The sequence below is a fragment of the Bubalus kerabau genome, chromosome 10 (assembly GCF_029407905.1).
Source record: "Bubalus kerabau isolate K-KA32 ecotype Philippines breed swamp buffalo chromosome 10, PCC_UOA_SB_1v2, whole genome shotgun sequence".
In the NCBI taxonomy this organism is placed as follows: domain Eukaryota; kingdom Metazoa; phylum Chordata; class Mammalia; order Artiodactyla; family Bovidae; genus Bubalus; species Bubalus kerabau.
Genome location: NC_073633.1, coordinates 70,311,579 through 70,330,532, shown reverse-complemented (window position 1 = coordinate 70,330,532; position 18,954 = coordinate 70,311,579). Strand labels below are relative to the sequence as shown.

General features: G+C 46.2%; 1 protein-coding gene across 2 annotated transcripts in view; it reads left to right on the top strand.

Annotated features, from left to right (window-relative positions):
- SORD (sorbitol dehydrogenase) overlaps window positions 1-18,954 on the top strand; it is a 59,335-nt gene that overhangs the window by 5,741 nt on the left and 34,640 nt on the right. The window contains exon 1 of one of the 2 annotated variants that reach the window (XM_055538077.1): window positions 17,651-17,818. The exons of the other annotated variant lie outside the window; for it this stretch is intronic. Coding sequence (XP_055394052.1) covers window positions 17,756-17,818 — 63 coding nt within the window. The 5' untranslated portion in view covers window positions 17,651-17,755. Of the gene's footprint in view, window positions 1-17,650; window positions 17,819-18,954 lie in introns of those variants that run through there. 2 annotated transcript variants of the gene reach the window in all.

Sequence of the window (18,954 nt, the reverse complement as noted above, 5' to 3'; positions counted from 1 at the left end):
ATATTAGTCCCAACCTGCTTCATCCCAGGCCCTTCACTTTTTTCTTGAACTCTTGGTTTGAATATGAATTCTCAGTCTTCAGATTGTCAATTCTTTTGTTTCACTTTTTAAATTTTGCCTAGAAGGGACATCTTGTGTTATTGCTTTCCTTAGTGTGGCTTAGTTCCTTTAGGGTCCTTTAGGGTATGATCCTTTTAGATCTATCCCTGTGGCTACCAGTGGCATAATTTCCTTACTTCAGTTTTGGGTTTTATGGCTAACAGTCTATTGTGTATATGTAGCACGTCTTTTGAGTTTAATCTGTTGGTGAAGATTTTGCTGTCTCTCTGTGTCGGTTACTGCGAGTAGCACTGCAGTGCTAGCTGGGGTGGATGTGCCTGTTTGAATGATGGTTTTCTCGGGATCTAGGCCCAGACACGGGAATGTCAGATCTTGGGCTTAGCCTCTCTTGATGGTGTATTTGCAGGCATTCCGAGTCCGTCCATTACACTGGGTGCTGTCACTGTGCCGACCCACCTACTGTATAGGGGCGTTCCCTGCCCTCAGGCTCTCCTGCCTTTAGTGTTTGTGGCCTCCTGAGGATGCTCTGATGGGACTTGATTTCTTGTTTTCATTTTGATTGGTATTCCTGCACTAATTAGGGATGCTGAGCATCTTGTCCTGTGGTGGAGGTTTGGGTCTTTTTTTTTCCCCCATGAACGGTGTGAGGAAAATTTGCCTGTGGCAGCTGGCTTCCTGAAAGCTGGTTGTGTTTGGAATTTATTTCTGCAATTCCCGCCCCCAGGACGTGTCCTGAGGACAGCTATTAACAGAACCCAACGCTTGAGAAATAGAGGGGCCAGTAAGCCTCGGAGGTGGAGTTGTAGTTACAGAAAGTGTCCACAAGGTGACAGCACTTCCCCACGGCCACCTCTGGTTCCTTGGGCAACCAGAGCCTTAGGGCAACTCGGCTTCCTGGGCTGTAAATGGGAGTGGAACGTGCCTGAGCAACAACTTAAGGGGTTGTGTCTCACTTCTTCCCCCTAAAACTTCACCCCTCCCCTCCAGGCTCATTCCAACCGGTCCACAGCACCCTGCTGAGAGGTCTTAAGAAGGAAGTTTGAGTTGGGAATCCCAGCACCAGAGGTCCTGGGGGTTAGGTAACATTCCCAAGGTCCTGGAAGATAGAGGGTCGGGTCCCCATCCTTTGGGAGCACTAGGGACTTTGGTCTCAGTCAGGGAGACCAGACAGAAGAGGTTTAAGAGGGGTCTCAATTAAGGGCTCTTGGCTTGGCTGTCTGGACTCCACCCCAATCCAGCGATGGGACCCAAGCCTGCTCAGGCTCCAGGGATGGAACAGCAGTGCAAATCAGGAAGGTTGGAGGGAATAAACAAGAAAATGCCTTTATTTTCTTTAATTTCACGTCTGTGCTATGTTGGAGTATATTAATTTTGCAGTTTTCTGTTTGTCGTCAGTCTACAGCTTTCTGATTCGTACATATAGCGTATCTGTTCTGTTTGTATTCTTTTGCCATAGAGGTTTTTGCAGAAGGTCAGCATAGTTCCCTGTGCTGATTATCAGGTCCTTGTGGAGTAGCTAGTATAGACACAAATTTCTGTGTGTGTGTGTGTTATTCCCAACCTAATTAATTCCTTGACCTTTCCTTTTTTATTTTTTTAAATTCTTGTGTTTGAATTCTCAGAGTCCATTTTTGTGTTGTAATTTAATTCCTTTGTATCTCTTTTTAAATTTTGCCTAGAAGGGACATCATATACTCTTGTCCTCCTCTGTCTGGCTGATTTCACTTAGTATGTGATCCTCCAGCATCCATTTCTATGGCTACAAGTGGAATGATTTCATAATTGCAATGTCAGTTCTTCATTGCTGAATAATAGTCCATTGTCTATAAGTACCAGGTCTTTTTTAAGCTTTAATCTATCAGTGGACATTTTGCTGGGTTTGTGTCTTGGCTCTTGTAAGTAGTGCTGAAATGAATGTTGGGGTGCATGTGACTGAATAATGTTTTTCTCAGGAGACAGGCTGACTGTGGGAACGTCAGATCCTAGGGTTGCTGCTGCTGCTAAGTTGCTTCAGTTGAGTCCGACTCTGTGCGACCCCATAGACGGTAGCCCACCAGGCTCCCCTTCCCTGGGATTCTCCAGGCAAGAACACTGAAGTGGGTTGCCATTTCCTTCTCCAATGCGTGAAAGTGAAGTCGCTCATTCGTGTGTAACTCCTAGCGACCCAGTGTACTGCAGCCTACCAGGCTCCTCCGTCCATGGGATTTTCCAGGCAAGAGTACTGGAGTGGGTTGCCATTGCCTTCTCCAAGATCCTAGGGTCAGCTCTCTTGATTTTTTTTTTTTTCCTGCCATGCTGAGGCTGTCAGTTCTAGGAACACTGTTGCCAGTGTTCCTTCTGCCAACCATGTGCCGGGGGAGGGGGGGCGGCGGGGGCGGGGGGCGTTCCCCATTCCTCCCTGCTCTCTCCCACATATATTGTTTGTAGACTTCTGAGATTGGCCTTTCTAACTAGTGGGATTTGATTTCTTGTTGTCGTTTTGATTAGTATTCCTCCTGCGATAATTAGGGGTGCTGAGTATCTTGTCTTGTGGTGGTTAGGGTATTTTTTCTTTCTTTTTTTTTTTTTTCTTTTAGGCATGTGTGGAAAATTTACGTTTCGAGCTGGGTGTGTTTGCAGTTTATTTCCTTAATATTTATCCCAGGACCTTTCTTGAGGCAAGCTGTCTTAACAGCACCGCCCCAGCGCCCCCCCCACCCCCGCCCCCCGCCCCTTGTGAATTGGAGGTGCCAGTAAACGCCTTCGGCCAAGTTGTAGTTACAGAAAATATCCACAAGGTGGCAGCATTTTTTGATGACCACTCTGGTTGCTGGGGCAAACAGAGCATAGGGAAAGTCGGGTTCCAGGGTTGTGTAACGAGAGTGGAATGTACCTGAGGGAACATTTAAGGGCTTGTGTCTCACTACTTATTCCTCCTAAAGCATCACACACACACACACACACACACACACGGCTTCCAGACTAATTCCAAGGGGAGCCACAGCACCTTGCTGACTGTACTTCAGTGCCTAGGAGTCTGCACTCTCAGGAAGCAGGCTTGAGCTGGGAACTCCAGCACCAGGAGACATGGAGGTTAGGTGACTATTGCCCCCAAGGTCTTCGAGGACTTGATCCCATTCGGGTGTCTGGTCCCAACCAGAGCACAGCCGACTGTATAAGCTTAAAAAGGGCTCAGCGAACACCCTGCCAGCATGTCTCAGAAACATGGCAGTCTAGTCTGGAGACCCAAGCCTGCACAGGCTCCAGGATGGATCACATCCCACGTCAGGGAGATCAGAGAGAATAAAGCAGGCACTGCTTTTCTTTCCTTTTCTTTACCATCATGCCGGTGCTATGCTGGAGTGGAGTCAGTTTGCAGTGTTGTGCTCGTCCTCAGTGTGCAGCCACCTGCTTCAGGTATAACACGTCCATGGTGTATCTCTGTTGCATTTTTGAACTTTTTACCATAGAAAGTCAAGAAGAGTGCCAAGCATCAGGTCCTTGTGAATTATATATTTCAGATACACTTTTCTGTGTACATAAAGAAGGAAGTTAGGAGAGAATTTTTGTGGATTATCTCTTAGAGATTTCTGTCTTTAGAGATGCATATTGCTGTTTATATATGGAGGGAAGGTAGAAAGGAAGGAAGGGGATAATTTCTTGGGTATGTAGGCACGGACGTTCCAATTCATTCCCTGGCCGTCACCTATGTTTCTCTGGAACCCTTCGTTTGACTTTGAATTCTCAAAGTCTCTTTTGAGTTTGGGGTGTAAGTGTGTTGCCTTGTATGTCTACTTTTATTTTGGCTGGAAGGTACCTCATATACCATGGTCTTCCTCTGCCTGACAGGCTTCCCTTAGTGTACGATCCTTCAAGGACCATCCCTGTGGCTATTACTGTCGTAATTACCTAATTTCGGTGATGGCTTTTTATGAGTGAGGAATAGTCTACTGTATATATGTACCACACCTTGTTTAAACTTTAAGCCCTCGTTGGAGATTTTGCTGAGAGTGTGTCTCGGCTATCGGAAGCAGTGCTGAAGCTTTGTTGGAGTGCCCATGCCTTTTGATTACTGGTTTTCTCTGGATATAGGCCAAGGTGTGGGGATGTCAGAGTCTAGTTTTAATCTGAGAGCTTTTTTTCAGACATTCAGAAACTGTCCATTATACTGACTGTTGCCAGTGTATATTCCCAGAGAGAGCTTAGGGGGATTCTTTTTCCTCCAGGCTCCCTCCCGCATTTATCGCTTGTAGATTGGTGATGATGACCACTGTGACTGGCAGAATTTGATTTCCCATTGTCGTTTTGAATGGCACTCCTCCAGCAGTTAGGGATCCTTAATATCTTGTCTTGTTGTGGAGGTTTGATTTTGTTTTGGCTTTTTTTTCCCCCCTAAAAGGTTGTCAGGAGAATTTACCTTTGACAATTGGGTTGACAAGTCGGCTGTCTTTGGAATTTATTTCTCCATTACCTGCCCCAGGAGATATCCTGGGGCAGGTAATGTTCATTTCTGTCATTCACAGAAATGCAGCCCTCATGATTTGAGTTGCCAGTGAACACCCGAGAAAATGTTGTAGTTACAGAAAATGTCCACAAGGCGGCAGCATTATTCAGGCCTACCTTTGGTTCCTGGGGTAACCAAAACCTGAGGGAAAGTTTGCTTCCTGGGCAATGAAATAGAGACGAGGGTGCCTGAGCTAACCCGAAAGGACTCGAGTCTCTTGAGTCTCGGTTATCTTTCCCCCTGAAGCATCACACAAACAGCCCGCCCTGGCGAATCTTCCAGGACCGCAGTGCACTGCTGAGGGTGCTTAGGTGCTAGTGCTAGGAGGCTGCCCTCTCAGGAACGAGGCTTGAGCTGGGATCCCCAGCCCCAGGAGAGGTCGAGGCTAGCTGAACCTTGCCTTCAAATCCCTTGAGGCCTCGATGCCACACAGGACTCTGGTCCCAGCCAGAATGGAGGAGAGAGTAGATCTTTAAAAGGGTCAACCAAGGGCACCCTGCCAGGCTGTGTCAACCACCCCCAGTTCAGCAGTGGGACCCAAGCCTGTCCAGGGACGTGATAGCATCCCAAGTCAGGGAGATCGATAAGAAAATAGGCACTGCTTTTCTCTCCTTTTCTTACCATCTTGTCGATGCTGCAGCGCAGTACACTCGATTTGCAGTCTTGTGAGTGTTGTCACATACAGCCTCCTGACTCAGGCATACGTGTTTATGGGGTGGGACATCGCTCTCTCTCCTTTTATTTATTTTTATTATTTTTTTTTTGCCATAGAAGAGTGAGAAGAGTGCTGAACATCAGGTCCTTCTGAATTATCTATCTCAGTTATACTTTTCTGTGTATACATAGAAAAAACTTAGGAGATAATTACTGTGGATTACCTCTTAGAGTTACAGATTTCTGTGTATCTGTGCAAGGAAGTAAGGATGGAAGGAGAGAAAAGAATATTCCTTGTGGATCATCTAATACAGATTCACACTTCTTGTCTGTGGGGGTAAAGGACTCATAGACCCCACATGGGGGCCCACTGTTAAGATGGCTCATTATGTTGACCTCCCAACAAAGAATAAAATCACAGTGGCCCTTGAGACTGACCAAAAATTGCCCAAACAACATTCTGTTTTCTCACTGGCGCCTACCTTCTCAAAGCTACAAGACCACCAGATTCCAGACCTCAGGCTACATGACCACAGGACTCAACTGTAGGCTAAAAATTAATCATCCGTTCAGAGAACTTTTCATTGGTGGGGTATAAGAAAGACCCCGTCAGAAAGGGAGGACACTGGTTCTCCTTAAGGGCCAGTCACCCTCTTGTTTCCCTCTAATTAATTTCCCTTTTCTTGCCTGACTGCCCGCTCACTCTCTTTTTATCTGCACTTGCCTTCTGTTTTATGAGTGAGGAGTAATCTGGCTGTCTCACTTCATCTTCATTTTTCAGTCTTGACCTTGTTGGTTGATTCTCTATCTCAGCTCTAGTAAATAGTGCTGCTCTGGATATAGGGGTGCATGAGTCATTTCAAATTATGATTTTTTTTCCATATCTGAGCCCAAGAGTGGGATTGCTGGATCATATGGTACCTGTGTGTTGAGTTTTTAGAGGAACCTCCATGCTGTTTTCCATAGTGGCTGCACCCGTTTATACCCCCACCAAGAGTGTGGGAAGATTCCCTTTTGTTTCCGACCTCTGCAGCAATTATTCTTTGTGGATCTTTCTGGTGATGGCCATTCTGACTACGGTGAGGTGATTCCTCAGTGTTGTTTTGATTTGCCTTGATTTGATAATTAGTCACGTGGAGTATGTTTCTGTGTGCTTTATGATCTTATACAGTGTGAGTATAGTTTACCTGTTGAAATTGGCTTCTTTTGAACATCGACCCTGTTTTGAATACTTTTTTTGGTGATTTACCCCAAGGACTTGAGGGCAGGTGTCCTTTCCAACCCCGTGTGCATCCTTATTCAGAGATCATTAGCACCAGTTTTAAAGATGTTGTTATGGGAAATGGTCTCAAGGTGGCAGCATTTCTTCCTGCCCAACTCTGGTTACTTAGGCAACCAGAGCCTGAGGGAAAGCCTTGCTCCTGGATTGTCCAGTTTCAGCTATGACAGAAGTAACATACAACCAGGGCGTATTGTGTCTCTTGATTTCTTCCCCCTTCCCTCTGGACCTGAGATCCCCACCACCAGGAGTCTTGGAGCCCAGGGGACTTTTCGAAACTCTTCCATCCCAGAAGTTCCAGCATCCTTTGGGTGCAGTAGGCTTGGTTTAGCTGTAGGAGGACCTCCCGCCACCCCCCAGAGCTGGAGATTGTCTAGGTCCTTTGGTAGAGGGCTCATTGCCAGGCACATCTTCCTTGCCCACTCAGATCCAAGACACTCCAGCCTTGGGACCCAAGTCTGCTCAGGGATGTGACACCAGCTTAGGTCACCAGGTCTGAGGGGCCTAGAGTCAGCATTCCCATTTCTTTTTTTTTTTTTAATTGTATCATTTGAATTGGGGAATATAAATGATTTACAATGTTGTGGATTTTTTTTCCCCAATAGATAAGAACTTTATTCACTTATTGGAGAAGGAAATGGCAACCCACTCCAGTATTCTTGCCTGGAGAATTACATGGACAGAGGAGCCTGGCAGGCTGCAGTCCGTGGGGTTGCAAAGAGTCGGACACAACTGAGTGACTCTCACTTATTCACTTATGTCTAAACATCTATATGTTCTTTTAGGGTGCTTTTCCCATATAGATTATTGCACAGTGTTAATTAGGGTTCTGCATGCTATACAGTGGGTCCTTCTGGATCTTTTTATAATTAGGAGTGTGTATATGAATGAGCTATTTTCTCCCCACACCCTTTCCTTCCTGGTAACCATAAGTTATGAAGCTGTATATTGTCACCCTACTTATTTAACTTATGTGCAGAGTACATCCTGTGAAATGCCAGGCTGGATGAAGCATAAGCTGGAATTAAGATTGCTGGAAGAAACATTAATAACCTCAGATATGCAGATGACACCACCTTTATGGCAGAAAGCAAAGAGGAACTGAGGCACCTCTTGATGAAAGTGAAAGAGGAAAGTGAAAAAGCTGGCTTAAAACAACATTCAGAAAACTAAGATCTTGGCATCCGGTCCCATCACTTCAAGTCAAATATATGGGGAAACAATGGAAAGAGTGACAGACTTTATTTTCTTGGATGCCAAAATCACTGCAGATGGTGACTGTAGCCATGAAATTAAAAGATGCTTGCTCCTTGGAAGAAAAGCTATGACCAACCTAGACAGCATATTAAAAAGCAGAGACATTACTTTGCCAACAAGGGTCTGTCTAGTCAAAGCTATGATTTTTCCAGTAGTCATGTACGGATGTGAGAGCTGGACCATAAAGAAAGCTGAGCACTGAAGGATTGATGCTTTTGAACTGTAGACTCTTGAGAGTCCCCTGGACTGCAAGGAGATAGAAACAGTCTATCCTAAAGGAAATCGGTCCTGAATATTCATTGGAAGGACAGATGCTGAAGCTGAAACTTCAATACTTTGCCCATCTGATGCAAAGTATTGGATTGCATCTGATGCCCATCTGATGCAAAGAACTGACTCACTAGAAAAGACTGATGCTGGGAAAGATTGAAGGCAGGAGGAGAAGGGGACAACAGAGGATCAAATGGTTGGACGGCATCACTGACTGGACGGACATGAGTTTGAGTAAGCTTCGGGAGTTGGTGATGGAAGCCTGGTGTGCTGCAGTCCATGGGGTCGCAAAGAGTCGGACACGACTGAGCACCTGAACTGAACTTAACTGGATCCAAACCCCCGGGGACTTCAGTCATCACCTGGGTCTGGGCTGGGTCGGAATTAGGCCACAGATGGGAAACGAGGTTCTCCTTACTGCATTTCCCTGTGATTAAGGTCACAAGGTCAAACATGACTTGGCTTGTTTTCTGTATTTCTTTCAAGCAGCTTCCTTGAAGTTTCTGAAAGTCAGAGATAAGGAGCTGGTCTGGTGGAGTCTTCCATAACAACAATTCGGCTTTTGATCATTAATCAGTTAGGTTGATACACTGCTTGCCCAAGGTGGGGGTTGTTGACTGATCTTTAAAGATCTTTAAGATTGCTTGAATTACTAAAGTAAAACCCTTCAGGGTGTGAGAATAACAAAGCCCTAGTGGAGGAGCTTCCACTGATAATACAGTAAGTCTGCCCATCATGGGCGTCTGGGTTCCCAGCTGCCCTACCCTGCCTTACTGCTTTTATGCTTTGGTTCTGATCTATCACAACCCTCTGACTCATGCTTTCAGATTCTGCCCACCCAGCAATACCCTTAATACTCTCTCCAAGCCTTGACTCTTTTTTTTTTTTTAATTTTTCTCCATCTTGGTTATTTATTTTCAAAATTTTATTTATTTTTGGCTGCTCTGTGCTTCTCCCTGCAGTGCCTTCTCTTGTTGCGCAGCACAGGATCTAGGGCATATGGGCTTCTGTAGCTGTGGCCTTAGTTGCTCTGTGGCATGTGCAGTCTTCCCGGGCCAGGGATTGAACCTGTGTCCCCTCCATTGACAGGCAGATTCTTTATCACTAGACTACCAGAGAAGTCCAAGACTTGACTCTTGGTATTCCCTTTGTCAGGAATATTCTCCTGTTTCTCTTATGCCCCACTGTTTCATGATCCATTTTTAAAAATGAAACGACCACGTGGATTATTTTTGTTTTAGTTAAGCTCTTTTGCAAGACACGAGGATTAATAGTCCAGCTCAAGTAATGGAAGTTTATTTTAAGATGGCACAAGTCAATAACAGGGCTTCCCTGGTGGCTCAGTGGTAAAGAATCTACCTGCAATGCAAGAGAAGCAGGAGATGCTGGTTTGCACCCTGGGTTGGGAAGATCCCTTGGAGGAGGGCGTGGCAACCCACTCCAGTATTCTTGCCTGGAAAATCCTATGGACAGAGAAGCCCGGTGGGTTACAGTCCGTAGGGTCGCAGAGTCGGACATGATTGAGGCAACTGAGCATGCAAGTCAATATGGAAGATAGGCAAACCATGGAAATCCAAGAACAGGAACTCTTCTGGGCGCAAGATGACTCCAGGAATCTCGGCGGCAGGAACTAAGGATCTTCCGTGTACTGTTCTGCATTTGTGTGACTCATCTACTATTAGGGATGTTCTCACTTCTGTATACTCAGTTTCTGTTTCCTTAGAACTTAGCCCTACTCAAGAAATACAACTTGCATCTGGCCCCACAACTTCCTCCCTCCTTACATCGTTTTAGCTTTGGCTTCTGCCCCTAATTTCCTGATTTTCTTCTTGTTTCCCATTTCAGATTCTAGAGAGCAACCTGCTGCTATTTTACTTTTTAGGCACAACCTTCTCCACTGAGCTGCCCCATTAGTATCTGATCAGCCTGTGGATCTGGGTGATTTGGGGGGATTGACTGTCCACACATGGTCCAATCAACTGTGGACCAACAAAACTGCCCAAGTTCTCTCTTAACAAGGGCTGTGAGTATACCAGTTACCGTGATTGCTATAAACAAGACACTTTCCCTTATATCATCTCATGTTTATCCTTATAATAATCTTGACAATAGATATCATCCTATTTTCTACAGATGAAGAATTTAGGGAACAGAGAGCTTACCCAAGGCAAAGCCAACATGCAATCTCAAATCTGTCATTAGAAATCACCATCCAGAAGCCTCAAGGAAGCATGTTAAGTGAATTTCTCTTGAAACAAAATTACAAGGCAGAGAGATGTCAGAGAAAGGACAGCACTGCTGCTGCTGCTGCTGCTAAGTCGCTTCAGTCGTGTCCAACTCGGTGCGACCCTGTAGACGGCAGCCCACCAGGCTCCCCCATCCCCGGGATTCTCCAGGCAAGAACACTGGAGTGGGTTGCCATTTCCTTCTCCAATGCATGAAAGTGAAAAGTGAAAGTGAAGTTGCTCAGTCGTGTCCGACTCTCAGCGACCCCATGGACTGCAGCCCACCAGGCTCCTCCGTCCATGGGATTTTCCAGGCAAGAGCACTGGAGTGGGGCGCCACTGCTGCCCTTTGTTCCTCCCATGACTGCATAAAGAACAGGTTTTCCCAGGAGAACTCACCCAAGGTTGATAACTATGTGTTTGTGCATGTGTTTGAGACTGTCCTGTGGGTTCAAATCAAGGATATTACTCAGAATAAAGTCTGATGGATAAAGTCTAAAACAGACCCATCTTGTACCATAATCTACCTTAAGGTACATGGTAGATACAGAGGTATCATCTTAACCTAATATAAAAAAAATCTAGATTTACAAAACCAGTCAACAAAAGTATAGTTTTTTTTCCTCTTGCTACTTCTTTCCATCTTATTCTGGACCCTGGGTTATGGCATTGGTGTAGGAGTGGCTTGAAGAAAAACCCTAGGCTTAAGGCTCTTCAGATTCTTCTCTGTCCCAGAATAAAAGTCAGGAAGATTCTGCATGCGTGGCATATGGGAACAGGGTGAGTGTGGTGGGACCAGCAGTGGGCGTGGGGTGGGGTGGGGGAGAGGCGGAGGGGAAGGGGTGGTAAATTAGTATCTATATACTAATATACCTCTCCCTGATGGTGTTTGGGTACAGAGTGTGGTGAGACCAGTGGAGGGTGGTAAGTTAGTATCTATTTACTAATATACCTCTCCCTGATTAATGAGGAGATGGAAAAACATAAGAATTTGATGAAATAATATAAGGGAAGCCTTTAGAATATTTCCTGGCTATATTAGTTTACTATAGTTGCTCTAATCAGTTCAGTTCAGTCGCTCAGTCGTGTCCAACTCTTTGTGACCCCATGGACTGCAGCACACCAGGCTTCCCTGTCCATCACCAACTCCCGGAGCTTACCCAAACTCATGTCCATTGAGTCAGTGATGCCATCCAACAATCTCATCCTCTGTTGTCCCCTTCTCCCCCTGCCGTCTCCCCTCTGGAATCTTTCCCAGCATCAGGGTCTTTTCCAATGAGTCAGTTCTTCACATCAAATGGTCAAAGTATTGGAGTTTCAGCTTCGGCATTAGTCCTTCCAATGAATATTCAGGACTGATTCCTTTAGGATGGATTGATTGGATCTCCTTGCAGTCCAATGGACTCTCAAGAGTCTTCTCCAACACCATGTTCAAAAGCATCAATTCTTCGGCGCTCAGATTTCTTTATATTCGAACTCTCACATCCATACATGACTACTGGAAAAACCATAGCTTTGACTAGACAGACCTTTGTTGCTCTAATAAATTACCACAAACTTACTCTCTTAATTCATACAGATTTGGGAGTGATATCACCAAGACAGAATAGGAGATTCTTGCTTCCATCCCCAACAAAGATCAACAATTAAATAGCTATTCAGGAATAAAAAACAGCTCTGGAGTTCACCCAAGAAATTTCAGCAGCACTTGAAAATAACAACAACAACTTGAGAATAACCACACCAAAAAGGAAGGCAGGCAGCTTCATTTTGTCTGCATCAACCCGTCCCACAAGCTGGCATTGCTCAACACCAAGACAGACCTCTCCAATTTGTACTCATCAGGAAAGGAAGAACAGGGTGAGCAACCAGCTTCTCCTGCCTTTGGGGGTCCCACAGGAAGGACCTGCTTCAGTTCACCCCACTCAGAGACTGGCAAAGCTGAGGTGTATGAAGATAGCTAGGTTTGGGGAAGAAAAGTGGGTGATTCCAGTGGTAGTCACACAATCAGAGCAACCACAATTCCCAGTAACCTGCTCTGCAGGTGAGCCCAAAAGCTTTCAACACTGAAGAAGCTGACAGCCTGCACAGCTGCTAGGGACGCTCTGCAGCTTTCACTGGCATTTGTCCAAAGGTAGTTGGATTTGCTAATGCCAACATCCTGAGTCCCTCCCCTTGCCCAGTGGAGCCCAGTCACCACACTGGCAGCCAGCCCAGGCCTCTGCAGCTGCATGAATTGAAGATGCCCGGCTAGACCTCTGCAGTTCACCCCCGCCACTGCATGCACTTGACAAAAGCCCCTCTAGCTCTGTACTTGCATGCCACAGGCCTGACGCCTGTCACCAGACTCCACTAGTATATATGGATGTCCATGGGGACACTGTGCAGCCAAGGCAGAGCAGGCCAGTGACCTGGGACCCTGCAGCTGCTTGAGGGCCTGGATCAGGCTCTGTCTTTTGTCACTGGCCTGCGCCAGGGCACTCACCTGCACTAACCCCTCCAAATGTGTACCTGTGTGCCCTTAGCCCAATCCCAGGTGGGCTCCACGGCCACATGCTGGTGGTGAGACCCAGCAGCCATGGCGGTGCATACAGCCAGCCCGGGCCCCTGCAGGTGCCAGTGCATGCACAGTCGGCCCTGGCCCTTGCTGCCTGCCCTGGTCCTCACCACTCCATGTGTGTTAGCAATTACCCCTGCCGCTGCAGGCACCAGCAGCCAGCCCCCACAGCTCCTGCGTGCATAGCTCCAGCCACCACTGCTGCTTGCCCTGGTCCATAGCAGCTGGATCTGGGGACACTGCTGAGGACTCCAACAGCCCTTGCCGTCTCTGTGGACTCCCAGTATCACTTGTCAACGGGCTGGGGACCCTGACGGACTGAGAGAAATGAGTCACCATGACTCCCGGTCCTGGTGCCACCAAAAGGAGTTCATTACCATTAGTCCTATGTATAAGAAATGCTGAAAGGAGTTCTTCAAGCTGAAATGAAAGGACGTTAACTAGTAACAGGAAGATAAAATTATATTCCAACAAGTTGAATAATTTAAAAGAAATGGATGAATTCCTAGAACCATACGATCTACTGAGTCTGAATCATGAAGAAATAGAAAATCTGAATAGACCAATAACAAGTAAGGAGATTGACTCCTTACTTTCACTCCCAGGGCTCAGGTTCAACCCCTGGTCAGGGACCTAAGATCCCACAAGCATTGCAGCCAAATTTAAAGAAAATAAAAAAAGACATTACGGGATATAGACCAATATTCCAAAGATCAGATGAATATAGATACAAAAATTCTCAACCAAACAGTAGCAAACCAAATTAAACAGCATATTAAAAGGATCATTCACAGTTATCAAGTGAGCTTAATCCCTGATGCAAGAATGACTCAACATAATGCAAATCAAAATGAGTAAATTTTGGAGATCTTAATATACACCTTAGTGACTACAGCAAGTAACTTGAAGTATTCTTGAAAGTTTCCATGAGAGTGGAACTTTAATGTTCTCACCAATACAATGACAACAAAATGGTAATTATATGAGCTAAAGGATGAGCTAAAGCTAATAAACTAGCCCTGTAGTTTTAAACATCTCCTAATATAAACATGTGTCAAACCATCACATTGTACAGCTTAAACTTACACAGTGTTATATGTAAACAATACCTCAATAAAGCTGGAAAAACACACCAATACATATTTATTCTCTTAAAATTCTAGAGGTCAGTAGTCTGAAATCAGTTTCTCTGGGCCAAAATCAAGCTGTCTGCTTCCTCCTGAGTCTCTTTGGGAGGATCTAATAAGTTGTCTTTTCTAGCATCCAGAGCTGCATCTTTGTTGACACCTTTCTCTATCTTGAAAGCCAGCAGTTAGCATATGGCTTCAGTTCTCACAGCAATGAAGACCCAGCACAGCCAAAAATAAATAATAAATACATGAAATTATTTTTGTGTGTGTGTGTAATAACGTTTTATTAAAGTATAAAGGAGATAGAGAAAGCTTCTGACATAGGCATCAGAAGGGGGCAGAAAGAGTACCCGCTTGCTAGTGTTAACAATGAAGTTATATAGTCCAAAGAATGTCTGGAGGTTGTAAAGACCTCATCAGACCTACTCCCATAATTTACATTTTAAGATAACACTGTCCTCAGGCAAGATACATCCTTGTAAAGACCAGGTCTACTCCCATAATTTACATTTTAAGATAACAGAAGGTTGAATCCAAAGACTGTCCTTAGGCAGGATACATTATTGTTATATAATCCTAAGGAATGTGGAGAAAGAAAAAAAGTTTGTCCTTTCTTCCTCCTTGAGAATTCCAGACCCCTCTCTCCTTGGGGACCCCTAGACTCCTTATCAACCTGCCTAGGAACTGACTCTCTCATTCCCCCCTTTTCTTTTAGGAGAATTATGTTGCCAGGGAATAAAATTATTAAAAATAAAAACCTTGGATCTGTCCTCTGCACTCCATCTCCCTTCCACCACTTGTCTAAGTCCAAGTTACCTTCCTCAGCTGACATCTGGCAGTCACCCAACCTGTGCACTTGCTCCCACTTCTCTGTCCCAGCTGCACTGCTCCCACTACCAAACGCCTCTCTCCCTTGGATGGCTCTAGATTAAAATTCCCTGCTCTCTTAGTTCTTTTTCTAACGCTTCTTTCTTAAGATTTGTTAATGGCAGATATATTACCAGTTCCTTGGGGGAAGTCCATGAATCTCACCCGCTGCATATGAATTTTACTGGCTTAACTCTCTTGAGTAACCTTATTTTTTAAGATCTGCAGGAAATCTCATGGTTGCTTTTGTGTTTGTTTTTATTGATTTATTTATTTACTTTGTTGTAAATAACCAGGTTTGAGTAATTGAATACTTGATGACAAAACGGAGAAATCTGGAAATCAGAGATTTTGTAACTGTTTTGACCTTTGCAACATTAAGGCCTTGAGACTTTTCTTGTTAATGCGCCGTGTAAAATCCCAGATCTGTAGTAACCCAGTATCAGTGAAGAATGTTCCCCCTTTCTCTGGATGTGTGACCCCAGAAGATATGCATCCTGTGATTTAATTTTTAAATTTCAAATTAAGTTTTTCTGGCAGAATTCTATTAACAAGTTGTTGAAGTTGTATTCAGTGGAGAGTGCCTAAAAGTGCTGTGTTGTTTGGGAAAGTTAGGCCGAGGCCCAGAGAAGCTGTGCTAAGCAGGCCAGCAGGAAAGGCAGAGCCAGCATTTTATCCTTTATTCAGTAAAATGCCTAAAAAAAATCTGTTCCTCACCACTGTGAATGCTGGTCTCGGTTAGGAAATTACATAGAAAGCTGACAACAATACTGTAATAAGGACTTGCTCTTTTTTGTCTTAAAAATGTCAGTTTCTTAAGAATCTTTATCAACTCACCATGTTAACTTTTCTATAAAGGGCCCTAGTCATAGAGTATTTTTAAAGTGTATCTCTTGGACTTCTCTGATGGCACAGTGGATAAGAATCAGCCTGCCAATGCAGGGGACACAGGTTCTATCCTTGGTCTGGGAAGATTGCACATGCCTCCGAGCAATTAAGCCCCTGCGCCACAACTACCAGGTGTGCTGTAACTACTGAAGCCCGCACACTCCGGAGCCTGTGCTCTGCAACAAAAGAAGCCACTGCAATGAGAAGCCCACTCACCACAGCTAGAGAGTGAGTAGTCCCTGCTCACCACAACTAGAGAAAGCCAAAGCAAAAGCAACGAAGACCCAGCACAGCCGAAAAAAACAAAAAGTATCTCTCCTGCCCTTCCAAATCTCTTGGTCTTCAGCCAACAGCCTTCAAGAGAGTTTCAAAGTGCTATTGCTCAGGAGAAAACAAATACCACTCCACGTGTGGCAGTTGTGTCATTATTTTAGTGACTTTTGGTTCTGATGTTCTGTTTTCTTAAAACTCAAGAAGTGTCTACTTCAAGTAGCCTTCAGCTCTTAAGCCATTCCTGAGGCTTTCTCCATCTTCATTGGAAAAACCTTCTGGGAGACTGTGATGAAATGCTACAAGGCAAGAAGGTGAAGCTGTTTTAAATTCAGGTGCCTGAGTGAAGGCAAGCAACCCCTAGTTAGTCATCTTTCTACGGCCTGCTCAGCAGAGTGCAGGAGCAGCCTGGGGAACCAGCCAAGCACAGCCAAAACTTGTGGGAGGCGTCTCAAAGCAAAAACATGACTGACTCTGTAAGTCCCCTATAAAATCCATCCCATTGTCTTGTTATACCTTGTAATACTTCCCCCCGCCACCAACACACACACTTCCCTTTGTGTCATTATTGGCATTCCAAAGTCTGATCCATGTTCATCATCAAATATTCTTTTTTGAGCTCCTTCATTGTATAGACCAGTTTACCAGGTTCTGTTTAAGAAATGAGGCCTTAGCCCCAGTGGGTTTCCAGTACATCTGAGGAAGGGATGATTACTAGTGAAAAGACAGGCCATGCCCCATATGTGAGGCACGGAGTAGGTGCCACACCGAAACATCGTCAAGAAATAAGGTGCTGGGGAAAGTGTCCAGGAGTAGGTGAGAGGATCTGGTAGAGTGTCTGGAGGAGGAAAGGGTGTAGGGAATGAAATCCATACACTGTCTTCAAAGTCCTCAAAGCCAGGTTGGGTCTTTGCAGACTTAGGCCTTCCCAGAGGGCAACTCTCTCCCTTTAGAGCTAAACTTCCCTGTTTCTTGAAGGGGAGAGAGGCTTAAAGGAAGAATTTGGGCAGAAATCCTGCTTCTAATATAAAAAGCAGAGCTGGGTAAGAGAAAGGGACTCACAGATTCCATTGCATGGCTTCCTTACACTGATGCATCAGGCCCACAGGGTGATGCACCGTTTCATTCATTCGCTTCTGGTGCCAGGCACTGTGCTGCATTCTGGGGACATGCGCCCAACGTAGACACTGCATCCGTGCAGCACCTGTTCTCCACTTGTAGACCATTGGCCACCTGCAGCCTCAGCATTCTCAATGCTAATAATACAGACCCTAAGGCCTCAGCTGAGACTAGACTTACTGTATCAAAATCTCTGTGCTGGTCCTGAGAAACTGCCCCACACTGTCCATCCTCATTACTCCGCAGCTAAAGCTTGAGAACTCTGGTCTGAGGGGTACTGCCTCTGCAGCCTACTTTCAGGGCAGACTGGTCCCCTTGGATGTGAGACAGACCAACTGTGCACTGCAGGTGGAGCTGGGTTGGTCTTCTTCAACCCTCCCCACCCGCTTCCTAGCTCTCCCTCTCCCTTCCCTACCCTCTCCCTTCACTCTCTAACCGTCTTCACACCCTCCCCCCACCCGCTCCCCCTCCCCCCTCCCGCCCCCGGCTAGCCCTGGGGAGGGCTAGCCCCGCCCCTCTCCGCTAGCCCCGCCCTGGCTGTCAGGGACAAGGAGGCCCCGCCCCGAGCTGGGCGCGCGCTCCCAGTCAAAGCCCAGCCTCCCGCCCCTCACCCCCAACCCTCCAAGGGGCCGCCAACCAAGCCACCTCACCAGCTGCGCCCAGCGGCCCCGACCCGAGAGGGAAAGAGCGACAGACATGGCGGCGGCCAAGCCCGAGAACCTCTCCCTGGTGGTGCACGGACCCGGAGACTTGCGCTTGGTAAAACTGGATCGGGAGTGGGAAGACTAGCCTGTTCCTGCCCTACTCGCTTCCAAGCCCAGCCACAGTCTCAGCTCGCCAATTTCAGCGCGGTGCGGGCCCCACACTGCGCGTCCCGGCCCGGCGATCGAGCTGGTTACCATGTTGGGGGGAGGGGGACAGTTGGCCGTTCGTTCTAAGGTGCGGTGAGCAGGGTTCTTGTAACGTCCCTCCCGGAACCTAGCCCCGTGGCCGGCACGTGGCCAGAGCCTAGGAAGGTTGCAAAATGATTGAAGCCCTCTCCCTCCTTTGCCAGCTTCGGATTCATAGACCTGCCCCTTGTCATTGCATTTTGCAGAAGTGATATCAGACGGGCTGCCTCATTTAGGACACGTGCTGGGCTTCTTTTCTGGTTAGACAGTGCAGGCAGAATGAAGAGTCAGGAAGACATTTAAAAGCTGGGGAACTCGTATTTAATCTTTCTTGCTTGGGGCTGATCACACACCCTTTGCAGGATTATTATGATCAGCAGAATTCCTAGCACCTAATAGATACTCTGAAAGTGCCAGCTTCTTCCACGTTTAGTGCCAGCACAGATCTCCATCTCCAGGACTCTTGGTGTTCGCCATGCCTGTGCCAAATTTATGGATCTTGATAGTATTCATGTCTCTAAAGCGCCTTTCCTCCTTACCTCTCTTAGTCCACACCTGGTTTATGTTTCAGCCATTTTCCTTCCCGTTCCTTCTCCCTTGTCTCTTTAAGAGCAATATGTATGTGTCTTCTCCACCCTAGACCCTGCCTCTGCTCCCTTGCTCATGGGACCAAAGTTCTAGGAGCTGCGGAGTCAGCCTTGTAGTTGTGCCAGGGCTCCTTTGACAAAGTCCGTCTCAAATGGGCCTGGGCAGTTGGTATGAGGGACGGGTCCTGTGCCAGCCATCTCTCCTATTCCCTAGCATTTCCTTCCCCCTCAGAGAGAACATGCACCAGGATCTAAATTGGAGAGACTTGGAAAATTATCCAGCTTTAGTCAAGTAGTTCTTGACTATTTGATAATCAGTGGTTTCTCTCCCCATAGAATGCAAACAGATTGAGTTGGGCAGCAATTTCAGAGTTCATGGACTTCCTTTACGGCCCTCCTTCATAGATCCTCTAGAGGT